Source organism: Alosa sapidissima, chromosome 23 (genome assembly GCF_018492685.1).
Source record: "Alosa sapidissima isolate fAloSap1 chromosome 23, fAloSap1.pri, whole genome shotgun sequence".
Lineage (NCBI taxonomy): Eukaryota > Metazoa > Chordata > Actinopteri > Clupeiformes > Clupeidae > Alosa > Alosa sapidissima.
The window spans coordinates 14,854,867-14,877,939 of NC_055979.1; the positions used below are offsets into that span (position 1 = coordinate 14,854,867).

General features: G+C 40.9%; 1 protein-coding gene and 1 long non-coding RNA gene across 2 annotated transcripts in view; one reads left to right on the forward strand and one right to left on the reverse strand.

The window, feature by feature from the left end:
* Positions 1-32: 32 nt before the first annotated feature.
* Positions 33-7,846, reverse strand: ednrba (endothelin receptor Ba). The gene is made up of 7 exons (XM_042080485.1): positions 6,978-7,846; positions 5,861-5,973; positions 5,108-5,312; positions 4,270-4,419; positions 3,761-3,894; positions 2,773-2,881; positions 33-2,329 (listed from the first exon to the last, which is right to left on the reverse strand). The coding sequence occupies exons 1-7, from the start codon at positions 7,413-7,415 to the stop codon at positions 2,192-2,194; spliced, it is 1,287 nt and encodes a 428-aa protein (XP_041936419.1). The 5' UTR covers positions 7,416-7,846; the 3' UTR covers positions 33-2,191.
* Positions 7,847-12,102: 4,256 nt separating this feature from the next.
* Positions 12,103-23,073, forward strand: part of LOC121698485 — a 17,976-nt gene continuing 7,005 nt past the window's right edge. Inside the window, exons 1-2 of the long non-coding RNA XR_006026771.1 lie at positions 12,103-12,232; positions 15,812-15,816. This is a non-coding gene — a long non-coding RNA (uncharacterized LOC121698485). The remainder of the gene's footprint in view (positions 12,233-15,811; positions 15,817-23,073) is intronic.

Here is a 23,073-nt window from a genome sequence, read left to right on the forward strand (position 1 = left end):
TATGATTTTACAGGATTTAAGAATAGTTTGTGGGCAGTTGCTTTGGTTTTTTATTGTTTTATTTTGTTTTTGGTAAGAGCAATGTAAAGCTTTGTTTCTATAGAATGTCCTTGTATTTGCAGACAAGTTATAAAATGGTGACCCTTTATAGACACAAGTGTATACATCAGTAACTTTTCAGTAACACTTTACTTGGATAGTCTGTTTACAGAGACTTTGGTTCAGATTTGCTCATAGATAATTGGTTTAGATTCAGGTTCAATATGTAAAATTATTCTTGAACAGTTACTGAACCCCTAACTTTAACCATAATCATAAACTGTAGTCAACAGATAGTTTGTTGATAATCTGAGCATCTGTATAGTCAGTCTGTGGGTGGACTATTCAAGTTAAGTGTAACCATCTTTTCAAACATACATCAAAAGGTAACTGATATGACAAATGGCTTCTTATCATGGAAATACTCTTTATACTCTTAATACACTTTATCATGACATCAAAAGTTTATGGTTTTTTTGAACAATTATGATATGATACTTTTAAAGTAGAGTCTTATATTTATTTAAACAGTTAAGAGCTACTATTATTTTCTCAAAATTGAAATAAAATATTCTAAATTAGTTTTTCAATAATTCATCAAATCTTGCTTGAAGGTCATTAAAAGTCACCGATTTGACAGCACTAGACAAACTTATGTACAGACACTGTACAATTTAAGTCCCATCCCCCGATTCAGTTGGACCCAACAAACTTCAGAATCGGAACAAATTCCTGTCTGTTTTGTTGTGCAGTTTTCAGCAGGCTTATGACGCCCGATTAAAAGATGTAAAAATCAGTGTTCCAGTTCCGGACTGATCGGGTTGGATTTCTGGCATGCCAGAACTTTTTGTCAGCTGTATTGGCAGCGTGAGCACAGCAAACGTGACAGATTGAAACATATAATGTGAATTATCATGTCGTACACAGCAAAAATAATTTGCACAGTGTCTGCCCTGCTTTAAACATGGCTGCCATTTAAAGGAACCACAGTGTCCCACACAGTATAAATGAATTTTACGCTCTCATGGTAAAAGTGCATACAAAAACCTATGTAAAACATTTCATAAAGAAAATGCACCCTCCCCATATGTTTTTAGTGTGCATATCCACATCCAATAAACATTTCCTTAATTCCCTACTTAAGTTGGTACTACAAATGCAGGTCAGATACTATAGATCCATAGGGAGGCCTTTGGGTCAGTATGTGGCTGTCCTGAGGCATTTAATGAAATTGGCACTCTGTACAACATAACCTAAAGCCTGATTACCTATAGTCTTTGGCAAGAATTACTCACAAAACATCTATACATTGTGAAGTCTGTGGTGATTATGGCAAATATTCGAGGAGCTCTTCAGATAAATAGGGCCCTCAGCCTGTTAATAATATAGATTCATTATTATGACATATAATTCATAATTTATGGTTTGACAAAAACATCAGAATATAAATCAGTAGAGTATAGAGAACATAGCAGATTGAGTGCTTCTGAACATATAGTTCTTGTAGTAACAACAACTTGATCACTCAATCAAGATTATGGTTCATATGCCCCAGGAAAGAACCGTATATCTGTAGTTCTGACCCAAATCTCCAGCTGTCTTTATAATCATAACTCGGCAATATCTAAAACAGCTAGAGGCCAACATATGGCCCAAAGGTTCCCTGCTTCAGTCAACACAAGCAAAGAGCCACGAACATATACTAATATTACTATAACACATTCCATACACAGAGAGCGGTCAAAACAGAGATCAATACTGTTGCCGAGAGCTCCCCATCATTGTAACCAAATGTAACAAAACAAACTTAGTTTAAACGATACCTGACCTTGTGTTGTGTTGTTAACATCGGTCCACTGAGGATAACACAATCACTCCCTCCTTTCCCAGGTTCTGAGTACTAGAAAAATAAGGCTTTAAAGTTCCTTTAAGTATACATTTCTGTAGAGGATCTTTGGTATTGGTGGCAATGGTGAGGAATCCCACCTCCAATGTTCCCATAGTCAGTCTGGTCAAGGAATGGGGGGGTGGGGGAAATGACCTTCACCATGGACAAGAGCCTTTTTGAAGAGGTCTGGAGTCAGTGAAGTGCCTTTGGACTTTGGAGGTGACACAGGGCGGGGGGTTCGTGGGGGCATGAGGGGGGTCGTGCTCAGGCAGAGGTGTACTTGTTGGTGACACGGGAGTTGCTCTGCTCCGAGGCCCGGTCTGTGGGCTTGAGCTTCATGCAGGACTGCTTCTCATCCATGGAAAGCATCTCAGGGGGCAGGCACCAGCAGCACAGGCATGACTGAGACACAACAACAATCAATACACAGCACAACAAATAACACAACAACAACAAAACACAACACAACAAACAATACGACAAACAGCACAGGGCACAACAAACAACATACCACACATCACTCAAGAGTTACTAATTACAATGAAAAGACATGGAAAACCTGACAGTTTTTCCATGCAGCTCAAATATGTTTACATATTGCATATTACACACATAATACTGTATACATTTCTACTATGAGTATACATTCAGTTAATATTCTTTCAATATCTGTTAAAAATAATGGTCTCACAGAAAACGTTATCACTACACACTTCTACAACAACATTAACAACATTTAGAAATATGAAAGTGAAGTGTAGCAATAAAACAAACCAAATAGTTTAGGCTAAGTACCGTAAGCAGAAATGTTAAACAACATAGGGAGACTGATAAGAGGTCTTTACCCGGAAGCAGGTCTTGAACCTCTTGCTGACCATATAAAGAGCGATGGGGTTGATACAAGAGTTCACAGAAGCCATGTTTATGCCGATGTAGTCCAGAACGAGAAAGAAACTGCACGCAAGAGATAATGTTTGCATGTGTTTACAAACAAATATACAGGCAGATACTGGGAAAATGACATCAATGATACAACCATAAATATCACACGTTAGCAGTGTTTAAATCAAAGAGGATATTATGACTATGCTTGGGAAATGGATGTACTCTGTGACTGTGATGTAGTGCTTATTTTCATTATTTTGTGCTTGATCTCTTAACTGCACTGAAATATTAAGTGTGGAGGACTGTATTTTTCTTTAATGAGACAGAAGCAGATCACACAGCTGCAGTTATCTTCAAGTTTTCCCCGATTGAAAAAGCTTTCCATGGAAAGCTGGCAAAGTGTTTGGATGCCTCTGAACACCTGGCTTGAGAGACTAAAATTCAGACTGTCTATGGTCTACGTTTATCCATGCCCAGTTGGAAACAAATGCAATAGTTTCCCATATCAAAAATGTTTAAGATGTAGGTTGTGGAAAATGCACTCATTCCTTTCCTCAGTCACTTGATTTTTTTTTTCACTTTCACATCTTAACGCATATGAAGGATGAATCATGTGTGACTATACATATATAGTAATCTACTGTCAGCATGGGATGTTACAAAGACTATGCTCACAGAAACAAAACGTCTGACCACACATATCCATTGTAATATGTTAACAATACCACATTTCTTCTCTATTCTTGTAACCTCTAACTTATACCAGCCTCTTAAAGGAGAATTCTGGTCATTTTTTACATAGATTTCTGTTTCTCGAGATCACCGAGTACTGTCGGTACGAAAAAAAAGCAGCAACTTGAGCTAGGTAAAACCATTTTTTTTATGCCGGGGGGTTCATACATTCGTTCATCATTTGCCCCAGCAGGGGGTATCTCTGATGAGGCTCACCTGAGCAGTTCACAGCGGTTGGGGTCTCCCTCGTCGTAGATGGTCAGCTTGAGGATGCGGCTCAGGTGCAGAGGGAGCCAGCACAGAGCGAATACCAGCACCAGGCAGAACACTGTCTTGGCCACCTCGCGTCTCTGTGAACAAACTCTTTGTTAGCATCCAACTAAGACTGGAATCAGATGCCGGTGTGTGATTATGTGTATATGCTTGCATTTGTACGTGTGTGTGCATGTGTATGTGTGTGAATGTGAGTGTGTTTTGGTTTGTGTTTGTGTTTGTGTGTGTGTGTGTGTGTGTGTGTGTGTGTGTGTGTGTGAGTGTATGTGTGTGCATGTGTGTGGGTGTGTTTTTTGTTTGTGTTTGTGTGTAAGACCAGACTAAACAAACCGCTTGTTACACTTAATTTAATGAATGGATTATGTTTTTTATTATATATGGAGTTAATGAATGGATACTGAGGTGTGTGTGTGTGTGTGTGTGTGTGTGTGTGTGTGTGTGTGTCCACAGACCTGCTTGAGTTGGTCACTGAGGGCAATCTGCATGCCGTTCTTCTTGCGTAGCATCTCACAGGTCATGAGTGTGTAGAAGAGGGCTGTGCAGGCCAGTGGCATGCAGAAGTAGAAGCTAAAAAGCCACCAGTCTTTAGCTGATTTGTAAAACTATAAAGAGAGGCAAACATCATGTTAACAGCATAAAAGCACAGTTAAAGACAGTTAAAGAAGAAATCCGGTGAGTTTTCACATAGATCTCCGTTTCTCGAGGTCACAGAGTAATATTGGTACGGAAAAAAAAAATAAAACCACTGGTTTTACCTAGCTCGTGTTGCTACAGCCAGGGGCTAATGCAGCCAGACTACACTCTGTGGGCATGTAAATGGGAGCTCACGGACATGCCCCCAGAGTGTAGCGCTGTATCTGCCTAGCTGCCTTAGCTGCTGGCTGTAGCAACTCGAGCTAGGTAAAACCAATTATTATTATTTATTTTTTTTTACTTATAGTACTCTGTGACCTCGAGAAACGGAGATCTATGTGAAAACTCGCCAGATTTCTCCTTTAAAAGGCAAAGCAAAAAACACTTTAGTGTATAGTGAAGATACTCCTATGCAATGCAATGTCATATGGTTTTACAAGGTCCAAACAAATCAATCCAATCTCTAAAGTCATATAAAAACATTGTTAAAAGATACAAAGCAAATCTTTGATGCTTGACACAGTACAGTAAGTGTGATCAATCTTCATAAAGCAATCAGTCTTCATATCAAGGGGCAAATGAAGCTTTGAACTTTGAGTTCTATTTTGGCTTGTTAATGGTAAAAGGGGGGTGGAGGGGTTAAGTGTAGATTTGTACCCTCATGAACTCTGTTTTCTGCATGGGATGCAACAGACAGATCCTCAGATGCTCCCCTTTGTAGTCCATCGTGATCATGTCGAAGGCCACGGCCTCCGGAGCTGCCAGGAGGATGGACAGAACCCAGATCAGTATGATCTCGATGGCGGTCCATTTGGGCACGCCGATACCCTTTATGCGGTTCCAGGATGCCACGGCTCGATACCTGCGAAGGAAAACCCAGACTCAAGAACAGGGGTTGCATCTGAGGTCATAAACTTATGCTACTATGAGCCACTGCAACCCCCACCCCCATCATCACCACTACCATATTTTAGATTTTAGATTATTACCTTGTATTATTTATCTTGATCCTGTTTTCTGTTGAAACTATTGATTTTCTTTCTTTCTTCTAAAACGGCTTCATTTAATACTATTATTTTAATTCAGTATTACTTTGTATTGTTATCACTATTATTTATTTATTTATTTATTTATTTTTACAGCACTTTGGTCAACTGTTTTTTTTTTATGTGCTATATAAATAAATTGACATTGACACAAAACACCTTGTTCATTATTTTGCACAAACAAAATCAAAATGCTTAAGATGAATGACTTTAAACAAGCTAAAGTGTACTACAAAGACACCACAGTCAAGTCCATTATTAAACACATAGAGATCAGACATCATGTTCATGCATTAATTAGTACAAACAAACAAACAAACAAAATTTTAATTATGATATGTTTTTTTTTTTTTTTTAAATGTACCTGTCAATGCTCAGTGCACACAAACTCAACACTGTAATTCCAACCGAAGCTTTTTGCACAAACGGGACCAGTTTGCAGAATCCGACTCCAAATGGCCAGTCCTCTGCCAGAAGCTGGACAAGAAATCCACAGTCAGAAACAGCACACTTGCTATTCACACCAGCGTTAGTATACTAACATCAGTTTCTCTGCACACTCACGGGCGTGCTGTGGGCCACTGTTTGGAATTTAGGGGCATAAGTTCTGTACACAAAGAGTGAAATGCCACTCGTAGCCTCAGGGCCACAAATCCAGCAGCTTATTGATACTGATATTAGGCCCCCTAGATCATGCAGTAGTCTCACTCTGCCCAGCACACAGCAGCCAGTGCTCTTGGTAATAAAGAAACTAAATTACCTAAATAACAAAGCCAAACACCAGGATAACCTTAGGCGTTTCATGTGTCTTCACCAATTATTGGAAACATGTGCCTGTCATATGTGTATGTGAATCTTTTTTAAAACACTCTTAATTGTTTAAAGATGCAGAATCTTTGTCACAGCAACGTGGTATGTCATAATGCTTGGACAAAGCCAAAGTAGTGGTGTGACTGAGCTGGAATAATGATAAACTTAGATAACAGTTATAAACATTATCTGATAAACTCAGATAGATGTTTATATAAACAGCCACAGCATTCTCAAGCAGTTCGGGAAAACAACACGCCACTCATGTGGGTGCATTGCTGAGGGATTTGATGGGAAAATTGATGTGGAGCTCAAATTGAGGACACATGTTTGAAAACAGCAAGTGTCTTAACAGAATCTCTCATCATATGGTTCCAAAACCTTGGGGGAGGGGGGGCTCAGACAACAACAATACATGTCAAATATTCAGTGGACTGAGACAACCAAAACACCACTTTAAAACATTTGAGGCTAAGAATAAAGTTTGGCTATATGTATAAATCATGTTGGCCCTGCAGATTGTGGTAACACAAAAGTAGGGCAACAGTTATTCAGAATTAGTACCCTACCCTAAGCAAGTTGTTCCCATTCTGATATAGATAATGATGGTGATGTTGAGAGAGGTGATTTATCTATAATATTAGACTTAATTATGACAATAACAGTCTTACCTTGTAAACATTGATGGGGATGCCAATCACTATATGTAACAGATCTCCAAGAGCCAGACTGGCGATAAGGATGTTAGGTCCGTTTCTCATGCATTTGTTTTTGTAGATTATTCTCAACAACGTGGAATTTCCAATTATCCCAACGACAAACACAAGACAGGACACCACCGTGTTAATGTACTTGAACGTGTCGCGGATTTCTGTGGGTCCTGTGCACATTGGAAGCGGTGGAAGTCTAGGCCGCCGAGGAATGGACATGTTTTGACCCATGAAAGTGTTTCTGCTGCCTCCGGGTCTTGCGGTGGCAGGGGTGGGTCCCGAGGGAACGTCGTGGGAAACCTGCCGTAGCTGTGGATCAGGTTTGGCCTGAGCGAAAACCGCTAGACAGTGTCCCGCCACAATAAGATATGCAAACAGTGCGAAATTGAACTTTGCCATCGCGGTGCGTGGATAAGGAGAAGAAAAAACTCTATTCTAACAAGAAATTATGTTTCAAAAAATTGCAATTTCAAGTACCACTCGCGCTAACCTTTGCAAAACATTTAAACTATGCCAATCTCAAAACTTGCGTCAAGAATAAACATCTAACCTTGAAGATAAAGTTAGCAAATAATATGTTATTTCTTAGTTCTTAGAAACTTCTACTTAAGTTTACACTGCTGGCATCCTTCTTGCGACTTGTTGCGCCAAATTCCTTCATGAGCGCGTTTCCCCAAATGATCCAACCGCTGTTGCTCTTCATTAGGATATTAATTGCGGTGTAAATAGTTCCTCCATTTCTCTGTGCTTCTGAGGTGTTTTTAGATAACGATCCCACTCTTACCACTATGAAAAGCCCATTTCAGTGTTTAACAGTTTTATGCGCCGACCGTCGTCATCAGTTACAGAAATTATTGCCTGTTACCGACCCCTCCTACAAGTAGGAGAGCTTCCAACGGAGGAGCTGAATGCTGACACTGCCGTAATTATGCGACTTCTCCAACAGAAGTCAACATTTGTCAACACGTTCTCGCACACCATCCAGGAACTTAAGTCGCAATAACAAGTAGAGTTTAAACTTTATGACCATATATTTGAATAGCCTACATGTATAATATTTAAGACGTTGAAATTGATAAACCTTGAAATATATAATCAAACAAAACATTTACTAGCTGCTTTGGTTGTTCCACCCAGCTGAGATAGTCAGATAGATGTAATTTCACTTATATTTCCGAGTTATTAGGTTTTGAGTTGAATATTCAAAGCTCCATCTCCGTCCAACTCAATCTCTTCTGTGGTTTATTTCTTCTCACAGATTGGAGCAGTGGGGTTTTTGTAAGATCACTGAGGAGAGTGGAAGTATGCATTATTGGCGTTCAAGATCATGACCAGTTGCCAAAGAGAATGATCGCCGTCATTAAGGATGCTACTCGATCATTACTCTCCTTGACCCCAGGAAGAGACACGTATGTTGCCTGCTGCAATATGCTGTCTGTAAATGTGCATGTCACCTACTACAGTAGTATGTCTTGTGCATGTAGCATACCGTATGTGGGCTATGTGTCATGTTGTGTAACTTAATATACAGTATGTAGCAACTGTGTAGCCTATGTAGTTCTGCATGTAGCTTTAGTATGTGTATGTTGTTTATGTGGCCAAATGCTGTGCATGCATATGTGCACAGTGGTGTCATGTAAATGTATGTAGTGGATCTTGCTGTAGCCTGTGGTGGGCTCTCCTGGGAGGGCACAAATCAGTTAACCTACATGGGGAACCTCAGCATCTGCACCTGTAGTTCATTTCCCCGTCCCTGCTTTTCCAGGAAACTCCAAGCGGCCTATTCCAAAGCACGGTCCTCTCCAGATGTGTGTGTTTTGTGTGGGTGGGTGGGTGTATGTGCATTGATTGTGAGTGTGTGTGTGTGTGTGTGTGTGTGTGTGTGTGTGTGTGTGTTTGTGTTGCGTGTGAGCTCGACAGTGCACGGATGAGCATGTTTTTACATGGACAGGATTGATTAAGAGCGCCCCAAGAACACTAGTGGCTCCAAAGCAAATGTCTTTGCAGTAGATACATATGACCACATTTCCCCCCTATCCACACTCCTATTCAATCAATATAGAGCTGACAAATAACGGAATCGCTCTGAAGACGTTCTGGGCAGCCGTTGCACATAAACTCCCTGTTCTGCGTCTGCGAAGAGTTTTGGAAGTTATCTTCTTGAGCACCACCCTGGTTTTAATGTCTACCAGAGTTTCTGAGGTTTCAGCATGTAGGTGGGGAACAGTTTTGAGTTTATGACCCTGCTAATGTGATGGTATGTGGAAGAGGGCAGCTGTCATTGCGTGTTTTGAAACAAGGTAGCTGTTTTGCCAAAGTGGATCAGTTACTGGGAAATTGACTCTCTCTCTCTCTCTCTGTATGGGACTTATATTTATACTGTCATTCTGTCACTGTCTTATGTCATTACAGAAATCCATAACAAAGTAGTTGATTTGCACACACGATTTATTGAAGAGGTAGTAAATATCATGAGTTTCGAAGATAGCAGTGAAAATTTCACAGTCTTAGCTTGTGATCTTTCCTCTATAAAATAAGAGATCAACACAGATGAAATTGTAGCTGTTACACAACCTGCTGGCATCATAATGCACAAAGGAAGAACATTCATGATTTTGAGCTTTTTGCTGACTTGGAGTTACAACACGTTCTTTTTAAGATGAGTGCTGTTGCATGTACACTGAAGTTGATCAAAGAGAGAGGGGTTGACAGAGAGAGAGAGAGAGATGGAGAGAGAGATGGAGAGAAAAAGATGATCACAGAGAATAAAAGCGAGAGTGTGTAGGTCAGAGAAAAAGACCCAGATAAGAACAGGAAGAAGGAGAGAGAGAGAAACTCAGAGAGGGAAAGAGAGAGAGAGAGAGATGTTTATCATCAGCGATAATCCTCTAGATTAATTTTCGGCTTGGAGAGCACAGGCTCAGTGGGTGAACCGCTGGGCTTTAAGGGCCTTATTGAATTAAGCATGAAGGTGCTCACTGTCGTCCCTTAACTGGCTCTTAGGCCACCGTAGCCTTCTCGAGCGTGAGAGAGAGAGAAGGGGATTTTTTGACATCAACAGAAGGCCAAAACCTGAAACTCTAAACAGCATTATGGCCTATTCAGCTACACACGCCTACACTCTCACATCCGCCCTCTTGAAATGTTGTCTAGTGACTCAGTTATCACATTGATTTAATCCACAAGTCTCTGGTTCAATCACAGCAGTTTACAAAAAATTGGCCACTTTTGGAACATGTATTGGAGCATGTGTTTTTGTACAGGCAACTAGGACTGATATCCACATCTAACTAGTTTACACAGCATATACCGTAGTCATGTGAAGGACCGATCAATGCACCCGTTGTTCCAACTAGCCGTCTGCTAAGCTATGCAATATGCAGTTCTGTGGGCTGGGTTGGGTGTGAAAAAAAGTTTGGTAACACTTTACTTGACAGTATCGACATAAGAGTGACATGACACTGTCATGAACACATTGACACTGTCATGACACATGACCCCTGTCCCTAACCCTAACCCTAATCCTAACCGCTAACCCTAATCCTAACCTCTAACCCTAATCCTAACCCTAACTCTAACCCTAACCTTAACTCTAACCCTAAGCCTAATCCTAACCCTAACTTGTTATGACAAAAACCGAATGTCACTTAATAACAGAAGCGTTATGTCATAAACGTTTATGACTTGTTTATGACACGTTCATGACAGTGTCATGTCACTCTTATGTCGATACTGTCAAGTAAAGTGTAACCAAAACTTTTTACAACATTGATATATTGTCAAAAGACATGGGTTAGCAGGCTTTGCTTGAAGCTCTTGTGTCAACTGTGCTGGTGCATTTGTGTGTCAACTGTGCTGGTGTGGTTTTTGAGAGCAGGGCACAAACAACGCATAAAATGTTCAACTATGAGTTCTAGTCCAATGGGGGTAAAAGTGCTGAAGTGCTGCTGATGAATGTGTCAGTGAATATTTTGAGTTTGGGTTGAAACACCTGTTCAAATACCCAAACCCCAAACCCTGCCATTAAAGTTGCCGTCTGCGAAAAAAGAAAAGGTCTGCAGAAAAGCTTGTTGATATTTGTGCTCCCAGCCAATCAAATTAATCGAGCTTTAGCTTAATGCTCTACATCATGTTGAGTTTAAAAACATGTTTTTTAAATATTTTTGTGTGTCCACATGTTACCATTAGCTCAGTGCTGTTTTCTGTGCCAACCCAAAATTGCATGGGAACACTCTTGTTTGTTTATGCTGTTGAAAGGGTCTGTAAAGAATGTTGTGGATTGACTGAGTTTATGGCCCCTTATTGTTTCCCATATACAGAGCCAGGACTATGTACAATTATCACAAATTATCTTGTGCACAAATACTGACCGCTTTAGCTACTGTAGAAGACCGTACGGAACAATTAGCAGAATTAGATAAAACAATGAAATGTTAATGCTTCTTAACATGAAATTATAAAGTATTTGGGGACTTCATCATCTACACAGTACATAATATCATTACAATATTCAGAGAATCCAGAGGAATCTTTGCAAACTAGGGCTAAAGCTGAAAAACAATTTTGGTCCTCAGATGGCAATGCATTAAAACCAGACCTATTTCTGTAATAACAGAAACCATTTTGATAACCATTGTCTATGAGCACAGTTTGATACTCAATACAGAAATACTAGTGTAAACTTTACCATGCAACAGCAAAAATTGTATTTAGACATGATACAGAAATACCACCGTCTTGTCTGGGCCTGAGCTTGTTTAAAATGGACTGAGGTAAAGTGGAAAAAAACTCCTGTGGTTAGACCAATCAAAAGTTGCAATTCTTTTTGGAAATCATGGACTCATCTGGGCTAAAGAGGAGAGGGTCTATCCAAATATCCAACCTATCCAACTTGTTTTAGTGCTCAGTTCAAAACCCAACATCTATGATGGTGTGGAGGTGCATTAGTGCCTACAGCATGGGCATCTTGCACATCTGGCAAGGCACAATCAATTCTGAATGATGTATACAGGTTTTTAGCAACATATACTGCCCTCCAGGCAATGTCTTTTCCAAGGAATTCCTATATTTCAGTAAAACAATGCCAAAATGAATTCTGCATATGTTTAAACAGTATTTCTCCATACAGGAAGAGTCCAGGTGCTAAAATGGCCTGTCTGCAGTCCAGACCTTTCAAATTAGGTACATCATGGAATGACATACATGATTAAGAATATGTTAATGGCATCAAATTCAAAAATAACATATATGTTCCATGAAATAGTCAAATTGGTCATTTTTAACATTTTTCGATGTCCTTCTGCAGCTAAATATGTTTTTTTTTAGATTTGTAGATTTTCACATTCTGTTTTTATTTGCATTTTACACAACGTCCCAACTTTTTCTGATTTGGAGTTGTATATCATATTGTATTTTAACATTTCTTCTCAGCATATCAAGATCAGCATTTTTTAGCCATTTTGCTCAGCTCTACCTTAAGAATGAAACGAAACACAACCGCCGCAATAGCTAAACAGTGAATCAATTCATCCCTGAAATAGGGCATATTAACAGACGGTACATTTGTGTGACTAAATCACAACAGACTCAGTCTACCTAATCACGGTCTCCGGTTTCCAGAAACAAAACTGTCATTGTATCTCAGACATCTGCTTGAGGAAGGCATTATATCATAAAACGAATCTGAACAGGAGGATACATTAGGAAGACAACGTAGTAGTTGAACGTAGTTGATACTTTTTCACTAGTTTTTTTTGTCTCTGAGAATTTATACAAGCAATCTACTGAATTGAGTTAAGAGCTGACCTTGTAAGTAAGGGAAAGCGAACACTTCCACTTAATATTACTTACCTATCTGTTTTCTGAGCTCAGACCGTGACCGAATATGTATGTTTGATATTTAGTTAAGTCAACAAAACAACAGAATACTTGTCATGTTAGACATAGGAGTTATCATATTGTGGATATGGAAATCAGCATTTCCAAACTGATATTAGGTCTCTTCCAGTCTCTCCTAACAAACTGATAGGATTCACATAGATAATAAGAGCATGTCAAAGATGAAATATATGACAGCAAATATTAAAAGGGGAACATGCTGCATGCAACAGACATTGTTTATGCTGACATATCATCCAGGGTGAAGACTTAAAACTATATTTCAATCATGCAATACTCAGGGCAGATCCTTTCCATGCCAAGCTCTCCCAATGATGAATATTACATATTATCTCATGATATATTCATTCCCTCAAACAGCCCGAATAAAGGCGATCCTGCTAGTGTGTCTAGACGGCAGGTAAGACGGACGGTAAATTTAAATCGGCGTCGTGTCTGTCTGTCTGTCGTGTCTGGGCTGTCAGTCTCATCCAGCAGCACTACTGAAAAAAGGCTCTCTGTACCATGATCCCCTCTGATGCCCCATGAACACATTAATACACAATAGACTCCCTGATTTGACCTATGACCTTTGGTGACGTGATCCCTGTGATGAAGATCACCTCCAGTGTTCCTTCAGGGGGGTGGGGAGTGTGGATCTAAGGGCTAGGAAGGAAAGGGGTGACTGGGTCTGTGACGTCCAGGATGGGTCTTAATCACTGGACAAGTCACTTTATGTGGCTTTGGAGAGAGTGGAGAAAGAGAGAGAGACAGACAGAGAGAGAGAGAGAGAGAGAGAGAGAGAGAGAGAGAGAGAGAGAAAGAGATAACTGTGGGTCTTTGTGTTTGCGGATGGAGAGTGTTCGCCTCCAGCGCTTTTTGCTCTTCTCTGAATTTTTTTTTTCCGGCAACCATAGGATTAGGGGGAGGCTCAGAGTAGACAGACCTTTGCTTTGTTCGATTGTTCAGGACATATCTGAAGAAGTCGTAAAAAAAAACACCTGAGAATCTTGAGTGGGTGTGAGTTAGTCAGTGTGAGGGTGCGTGAGTGTCTGCATGGGTTGGGTGGGTGAGGGTTTCTATGACAGTGTTCACCATAATAGCGACGTTAAACAGGCTTGATTCTTTTACAGCGACATCTGGAGGGAGGCACAATGCTATTGCTCATGGATGACTAACGTAGAAGACAGAATTGCTACACATGGTTTAGTATGATCTGCTAACGTGTCAGGTCAATTCCAGTACTGTATGAGGGATAGCTGATTCAGTTAAATCATATCCTCACTGTTAGCAAACAGTTAACACGATTTCAAGCAAGCAACTGAAGCTTTGAAAATGGAAAGGAAACAAATTAAAGAGTTTTTAAGGGATGCCGTTAAAGTGGTGTGCTGGTTAAATGAGTGGCACTTGTAGGACAAAAAGCAACTAAGTAAACAAGGTGTGGTAACAACCAGCACATGGGACTGGATGGGATGACTGTCTTAGGACACTCAACAGGCTTCATTGTTCAGAGAAGTGCCCCCCGCCCCCTCCCCCAATCCAACTCACCCAAACTTCCATTCTGTTGCTTCAGGACTTAAATCAGAGGGGAGGCACAGGATCACAAGAGCAGGGTGACAGAGGGTGTGATAGCCAATTACTGCCAGGGTCAAGCTGAGACAACAACAATGGAGCCCTCTGATGCTGCAGAGAGGAAGAGAATGGGAGAGAAAGAGAGAGAGGTGAAGAGGAAGGAAGGGAGAGAGAGAAGGAGGGAGAGATTGCATGAGTCAGGGGAGTAAAGGGGAGAGGAATCAAGTGAATGACTGTTTTGGTTAAGGTGATGAGGTGCTGTTGTCTTGGGAGAGGGAGAGTGTGTTGGATGGAAATTACTCCTTTGCTCCGTGAGTGAGCTTTGATGAACAGCTCTGCCGCCAGCACACCCAAAGAGCCTGGTGAAGTGGGGGCACACTTGAACGCTCACCTTTGGTCGTGACATTTCTAAAGAACCGTTCCGTTCAAAACAAGCCCTCAATTCAGAATTTGGCTTTATCCTGTCTGCAGGGGCCATTTGGCTTTACCCTGTCTGCTGGGGCCATTTATTTAAAAGCACATTCCTAGTTTAGGACCTGGAGCCATGACAAGCTTATTGTGACACTAAAAAGAATACTTCTGTCCTAACTGGAAGAAATGTTAAGCAACAAGCATGTTTGCAACATCAAAAGGATTAGCTTTTGCAATGTTTATAAGGTTGTGTGTGTGTGTGTGTGTGTGTGTGTGTGTGTGTGTGTGTGTGCGTGGATGGGTGTGTGTGTGTGTGTGTGTTTTTGTGTTACTTCTTTTGTATGTGTGTGTGTGTGTGTGTGTGTGTGTGTGTGTGTGTGTGTGTGTGTGTGTGTGTGTGTGTGTAAGGCACACCTGAGAATGTTCCAGAATAAAGACAAATAAAAGAGGAGCACAGACCTCATCTCTTTTTGAATGCGGAAATAAAGTGAGGGCTAACACTCATTCCTGAAATTAGAGCGGTGTTGTGGGCTGCCACGCTTTTGTAAGTGGAGCGGATTCGTTGAATTTGCTGCGATGAGTCAGGAGGCCGCCACCGTGTAACGAGTTGGCCTCGGTCCAGCCAGCAGTGGCGGCGGGCTTTTACCCACCAGAGAGACACGGCATAGAGGAGCTTCCCTCTCTCTCTCTCTCTCTCTCTCTCTCTCTCTCTCTCTCTCTCTCTCTCTCTCTCTTTTGTGCTCTCTCTCTTCATCTCTTATTATCACTCTGTCTTTTTATCTCTCTCTCTCTTTTGTTCTTTGTATCTCTCTCTCTCTCTTGCATTCTCTCTCTCTCCATCTCTTGTTATCATTCTCCTCTCTCTCTATCACTCTCTCCCCTCTCTCTCCCTCTCTCTCTCTCTGCTCGGGTACGCCAGGCTGCGTCCACCTCAGCCTGTGTCCAGTCCCATTCACACACAATCACTCAGCAGGACGGAGCCTATAAGCCAAGCCCAGCACGCACGCACAGCCAAACCAGCTGCTTAGCTTGCTAAACTTTTAACCAGTCGGAACTGTGGAGCTATTTGGCCCTGCGGTTGAACTGACTTATTATTATTAACAGTATAACATATTCTGACATTAAAATGTTGAAAAGAAAAAAACATTAGGATTAAGTAGTGTGGTCTCCGTAGTGAAGACTAACTCAGAAATGTGATGTGGTAAACATAGATCAGGTGGATGAAACATATTTATAGTGTCTTATTCATTTCTTTCTCCTGCCTTAGAAGTTGGTGCTGTGTTGCCACCATGGGCATGATCCAACCTGAACACGGCCCAACCTCCTTTAACTTAGATTCGTGACAGATTCATGATGTATTGCTTTGGTTTAATGCAGAGATTTATGTTACGTGTGTGTGTGTGTGTGTGTGTGTGTGTGTGTGTGTGTGTGTGTGTGTGCGCAGGCTATTCTGTCTGCCGTGCCCCTTGGGAGCCATAATGAATGGACTGCACGCCATTGGACGGTATATTTCAGGCTGTTTCGCCATGCACAAGGTTATTGGTTTAGTTTTATATGTAGCAGTTGCTTGGGAAATATCAAGGATGTATAAATGGGAATCGTCCCCCCTCTCTTCCTCCCTTTCCCTCTCTTCCTCCCCCCTCTCTTCCTCCCTTTCCCTCTCTTCCTCCCCTCTCTTCCTCCCTTTCCCTCTCTTCCCCCCTCTCTTCCCCCCTCTCTTCCCTCTCTTCCTCCCTTTCCCTCTCTTCCTCCCCCCTCTCTTCCTCCCTTTCCCTCTCTTCCTCCCCTCTCTTCCTCCCCCCTCTTCCCTCTCTTCCTCTCTTTCCCTCTCTTCCTCCCTTTCCCTCTCTTCCTCCCCTCTCTTCCTCCCCCCTCTTCCCTCTCTTCCTCCCTTTCCCTCTCTTCCTCCCTTTCCCTCTCTTCCTCCCCCCTCTCTTCCTCCCTCTCTTCCTCCCTTTCCCTCTCTTCCCCCCTCTCTTCCCCCCTCTCTTCCTCTCTTTCCCTCTCTTCCTCTCTTTCCCTCTCTTCCCCCCTTTCCCTCTCTTCCTCCCCCCTCTTCCCTCCTTTCCTTCTTTCCCTCTAGTTATTGCATTGGTATTCTCTCTCTCTCCTCTCAAACTCAATCTTTCATCCCTTTGTCTCCCTCTGTTTTTCTTTTTTATACTCCTTCCCTTCCTCTCTCTCTGAATGTCGGTAACTGTGAAATCATATACACGCAGTTGCATACCGTACATACTCTCTCCATTCAATGACCTGTTATGTAAAGACCATATTTAACACCGTTAAAATCAAGGTGCTCTTGAGTCTTCCAGGGGAAAAAAACACAGAATTTATTACAAATGAGTGACTTTTCCTATGCATATTTTTGTTTTTTTCTTTTCTCTGTATCGGTGTCTCTAAGACTTTCACACAATAATCATGTTTCATGTCTCACTTGTTCTGGTCCTCAGGAGGCAATGCCGACCTACATTTGGCTAATGGCGCCCATTTTTCAGCCATGTTTTCTGTGCAAACACTGTTGACCTCTGCTTGTTCCTCAAAGGGTGTTGCTGTATTTCTGTGTATGTTGGATTGATAGTGCAACATTAATATTGACCAAGGCACATTAGTAGGTATAAGGGAAAATACAAAGGTAAGGCCCTCAAATCTCTGATGAGCAAACATGGATTTTTTTGTTTCATTTCATTTTTGATTAATATTACATTATCTTAATGTAGTCATTGTTATCAAGTGTACCTTACCTGCCAAAATGAGTGAAAATGTGTGTGTGTGTGTGCGTGTGTGTGTGTGTGTGTGTGTGTGTGTGTGTGTGTGTGTGTGTGTGTGTGATTATAAAGATTCAAATTATTGCTCCTTTTGAAAGTCTGTTTTGGCTTCAAACCACATGTGGAGATTTGATGGCAAAAAGTGATGGGGAATCTGATAGCTGATGTTGTGTCTGACAACAACCCCTTCAGTTGGAGCCTGAGCGAAGGCTTTAAGTCCTGTCCTCACAGCTTATGTGGAAAACAAGGAAAAAATGTTTGCTATCTATCTGACAGGATCTGAAGTGTTAGGTGGAGAGAGACAGTTTTATGTTACTGTTTCCCAAGCGAAGTTCCCAAGTGCTTTTGAAATTGACCTGTGTGTAATAATCATACTATATATTTATATGGCTCCAGAAGGCTTAGACTGAACTAATCAGAAACACTCCGCCATAGAATTCAGACAACACTGGAAGGGGCTGTTTTGAATTCTGTTGAATGCTTCTTACATACAGGCAAGACTTGGTGCTTAAAGTTAGGTTACCACTTCCGTTATCCGGGTTTAAAGGCAAGACCTTTCACAAGGTCTTTGTCAGAGAATGGAAAAGTGTTTTACATTGTTCCTTGTATAAATCCCAAAATAATAATATTTTTTGTTCTTACAATTATTTCAGTCATGGGCGGATTATGAACTTTCAGGCCCCTGGGCCCAGATGTATTAAGGGCCCCCCACTTATTGTCTTATATGTGGGAGGGGGGGTTTGGGGGTCCTCCCCCAGAACATTTTTAATTTGTTTGATGTGATTTCCTGTATTCTGGTGCATTTTGGGGATGGCCAATAGTAAATGCAATCAGATTCATAGTCTACATCCTGATTTGTTGATATTGAGGCAATGATTCCATGCAAAGGCTTGGGCTTCAGGGCCCCTTGACCCCACTGGGCTTCAGTGCCTGTTAAAACTGCAGTGAAACAACTGACTTCCTCATGGTTCTGAGCACATTGCCATGTCATTATTTTCTTTATATATCTATTAATGGAGCTGGCTCATTAAAAGTGTGTGCATGTTGCGCTCTGAGTCGCACATGTCTGGAGCATATGCTAGAAAATGCCAGTAAACAAGTCATATCAATAAATATACGATATGTGCATATCTCCAGAAAGTGATAGTTTTTAGATAATCTGAGCATCTGTAGGTAGATGGAGGAGCTGACTATCGAAGTAAAGTGTGACTTAAAACAGTTCTAGGTAAAAATCTGGATGGTTAATCTGATACAAGTGTGGGATCGGGGTCAGTTCAGCAGTGTGCTCAGCTTGACTAAACACATCCTCTCCCATCCAATCAGCTTGCATTACCTGAATTACTTGATTCAATATACAGTTGGACTAAGGGACAAAACAATAGCACATTGAAAGGGTACACTCAGGTCCATGTGGTCACAGATAAGGTCTGATGTCTGGTGATAAAGCAACACTATTGGCTCTAATTTGTTCAATGCAATGTGTTACAGTTTTTGCCTATTGCTTACACACTTTTTGCAGAATTTGGCTCATGTGAAAATGCAAAACAGCAAAATAACACATATCGTACATGGAGATAAACAACTTACATGTAGGCCAAAATAAAACAACAATCCTTTCTAAAAATGTAATTATTGCAACAATAAATGTTCAGATCTGGCCACAAGTCCTTGTCAACATCCTCTCAGGCTATAGGCAATGGGGAAAATATCACCTTCTGTGCCATATCCACCCTTGAACTGACCCCACCTCAATGTCTCTGCATGCCCCTTCCATTGCTTACAAAAGAGGCATGCAGGTATCTGGTTGGTGGTCATATACTTATCATTGGCCGACTGAAAATAGTTCTTTGATAGGTTTTAGAAAAGAAGGGAGTAAAGGGGCAAATACAGAACTGTACACAGGTACTCAATGTAAAAGTACAAACTTGAACAGGTACTCAATGTAATAGTACACACTTGAACAGGTACTCAATGTAAAAGTACAAACTTGAACAGGTACTCAATGTAATAGTACACACTTGAACAGGTACTCAGTGTAATAGTACACACTTGAACAGGTACTCAGTGTAATAGTACACACTTGAACAGGTACTCAGTGTAATAGTACACACTTGAACAGGTACACAATAATGTAAAAGTACACACTTGAACAGGTACTCAATAATGTAAAAGTACAGACTTGAACAGGTACTCAGTGTAAAAGTACACACTTGAACAGGTACTCAGTGTAAAAGTACACACTTGAACAGGTACACAATGTAAAAGTACACACTTGAACAGGTACACAATGTAAAAGTACACACTTGAACAGGTACACAATAACTTGCCTGAAGTCTATTTGTAGTGCTAAGCCTCAGACTGATTGGAGTTTTCTCTGTAAGTGTTTTCAGGTGTGTGTGTGGGTTTTACCAATTACCAGGTGTGCTTGCATTTTCAATAGAAGTGTTTTCCCAATGATAACAGGAGATTTCACTTTTGAACAAAGTGTATAAGGAATCGTGTGTAGTGTTTTACAATAAGTGTGTTGCATAATTATAAACAATTTGCAAAGCAGAAAATGTGTTTAAGCTATGGTTATACAGTGTTTAATGTATGTTACAAGAACTTTAGGTATTAGGGCTTTGGTCTAAGCATTATTTTTTAGTGTGTAAGCAATAGGCAAAAACTGTACTACAGACATGCACAAACTAATGGTAATTTAATGAACTTGGGAAAGCATTTTGGTCATTTGATATGCAACACAATGTTACACGCGAGCACCGGTGGGTCAACCCACAGATGACGTAATGACACCATTAGCGAAGCTACCAAACTCTCATTTAAAGTCATGTTTTTCTAGGTGTTAAATAAAATGCCACAAATTAATCAATTGCTTTCTGCTACAATGCGTTGTGTGTTGTGTCAATAAATTAGGTAATATTGGTATCACCTGTTCTCAGTGCGTGGTTGGTTTCCGCAGTACTGCTATGCGAATTCAAATTAGTGTTTTTTTACCTTAAAGGAAAATTCCGGTATTTAGCACTTTGAGACCCTTTTCTGGTTTGTTTTGGATGAACTAGAGTGGTGGACACCGAAATTTTGACGATTGGTCCTGTCTTGACTTTTCTGACTCGTTTTGAATCTCCTTTGACTAGTCAGAGTGGCTGCCTACACGCATGCTCAAACATGTCCTAAAACAACCCTTAACGTTTGTTTTCAAAACTGTGCAACTCACCGAGTGGTTAGTGATATTCGTTGATTATTAAAATCAAATATATCGGCGCAATGTATGATTTCCAGCCGTCTTATTTGCTATTGTGGAACTATTTTTTCAGACACCTCACAACCGCGTATAAACTTCCGCTCAATATTTGAGCCTGAAGCATAGACGGTGGCGCAGTAATATCAACGTGCAATGAGTCTTCCAACAGAAATCAATGGGATTTTACAAAATGCCAAATAAAACACGACAGAAACTGTATTTCGCTAAGCTACTTGTTTTGGAACATCAACGAACACCACTAACCACTCGGTAAGTTGCACAGTTTTGAAAACGAATGTTAAGGGTTGTTTTAGGACATGTTTGAGTATGCCTGTAGGCAGCCACTCTGACTAGTCAAAGGCGATTCAAAACGAGTCAGAAAAGTCGAGACAGGACCAATCGTCAAAATTTCGGTGTCCACCACTCTAGCCCATTTACTCCTAATATGCCTGCTAAAAACGCCTATAGAATCCAATAGTTTCTAGACTAAATAACTTTATTTCCTGAGGGTTTTCTGAAAAAATACTAAGAATTGTCAACGTCTACCAAAACCTTAATATCTAAGCCTCTGTACACCTAGAAACATGAAATAAAAAGCATGCTGCGCTACGCAGCAACCAGCGGGAGATTCAATGCTGCGCTATGCAGCAACAGGCGGGAGATAGAATGTTGCGTCGTGCAGCATCCAGTGCGAATGGGCTAGTTCATCCAAAACAAACCAGAAAAGGAACTCAAAGTGCTAAATACCGGAATTTTCCTTTAAAGCGACAGCTTTGAGCTCATTTTGATGATACACTGATTTATACTTCAGTGTACTGGCAATATTTGTGTGACATTGTCAGTCTGCACCCAGAATGCCTGCTATTGCACACGTAACTTTGTTTTATACTGTGCAGGAACACCCTTTTCGTCAGTTTTCGATGCAATGGGTGGTACTGTATCAACCCTAAATGGGTACCTATATGAAATATCAATTCTTACATTGTGTTGCTTTAACTTGTCTTGATACAGAATGACATCCTTTGACATCACAATTGAAGAATGCTGTTGAAAACCGTCTCCTTAATTCCAAATGAAGACACCGAGTTGATCCAATGTAGTTAAGAGCAGGTAAAACTTGAGGCTGGCTTGCGAAATAATAGTTATTTATTCTGAATGTTACAACAGAGTTCTGGTAGCTCTGTTCCACGCACAGCATGGCACAATGTTGCAAAGTGAAGCCAAAACAAATGAACCCCGATCTAGAACACTCATGGCTAGATATATAGTTAGTGACAGAATATGCATTCCTGTCTGGGGTCAGATTGGAGGGGGGCAGGTAATGATGTGGCCTTTCTGGGTAGATTTAATTAAGCTGTCTCTTCTGGGGCTAGCAATTAGTTAGGTAGGCCTATGCCATTTGCCATCGTAAGGTGACAACATTCTGTCTGCTTACAATAAACGTTCTGTCTCAAGCATTTCTGTGGCTGGGACAAAGAGACAAGAGAAATATTACATTAGGGAAAACACTAAAATCTAACACAATGTCTCAGTGAACTGTAGGAACTCAATGTGGGAATGAAATGATCACTCCAGTGTAAATCTAACTCCAACACTGAGTTATTCTGTGAAACAAACTATGAATCTGTTCACAGATTGTAATGTACATTGGGACCTGTGTTTCTAAATGGTGCTAAGCTCACATGCTATTACTATGTTATAAGTAAATCTATTGGAATTCATTTGTACATTGGCTGGCTTGGTATAGTATGAGTGTGGTCCAAAAGGCTGTGTTTTATATTTGTATTTAATGTTTTATGTGTTGTTAAGAGGGTTGTATCTTCTGATGTGTTGTGGTTGCACTGGCCTACATGGCATGAAATACTATGTTCCAGGGTATGCTCAGTCCAAACTTTGAAGAAGCCTTATTTCATGCTTTATTTATTTCTCTCTCTATCACTTTTCTTCTATCTCATCCTGTCTTCATTACTCTTCAGCTCTCTCACTCTTTTGCATTTTCGCTTGCTTGCTCTCTATCCCTCTTTCTCTCCCTCCCTCTCTTTCTCTCTACCTTTCTCTTCTCCCTTTTCTCCGGCTATTCTCTCTCCCTCCCTCTGTCTGTCCTCATTGTCTTACTCCCCCCCTTCCTCTTCCTCTTTCATCTCATCTCTCTGTCCCCCCCTTCTCTCTCCCTCTCTCATGTCATCCTTCT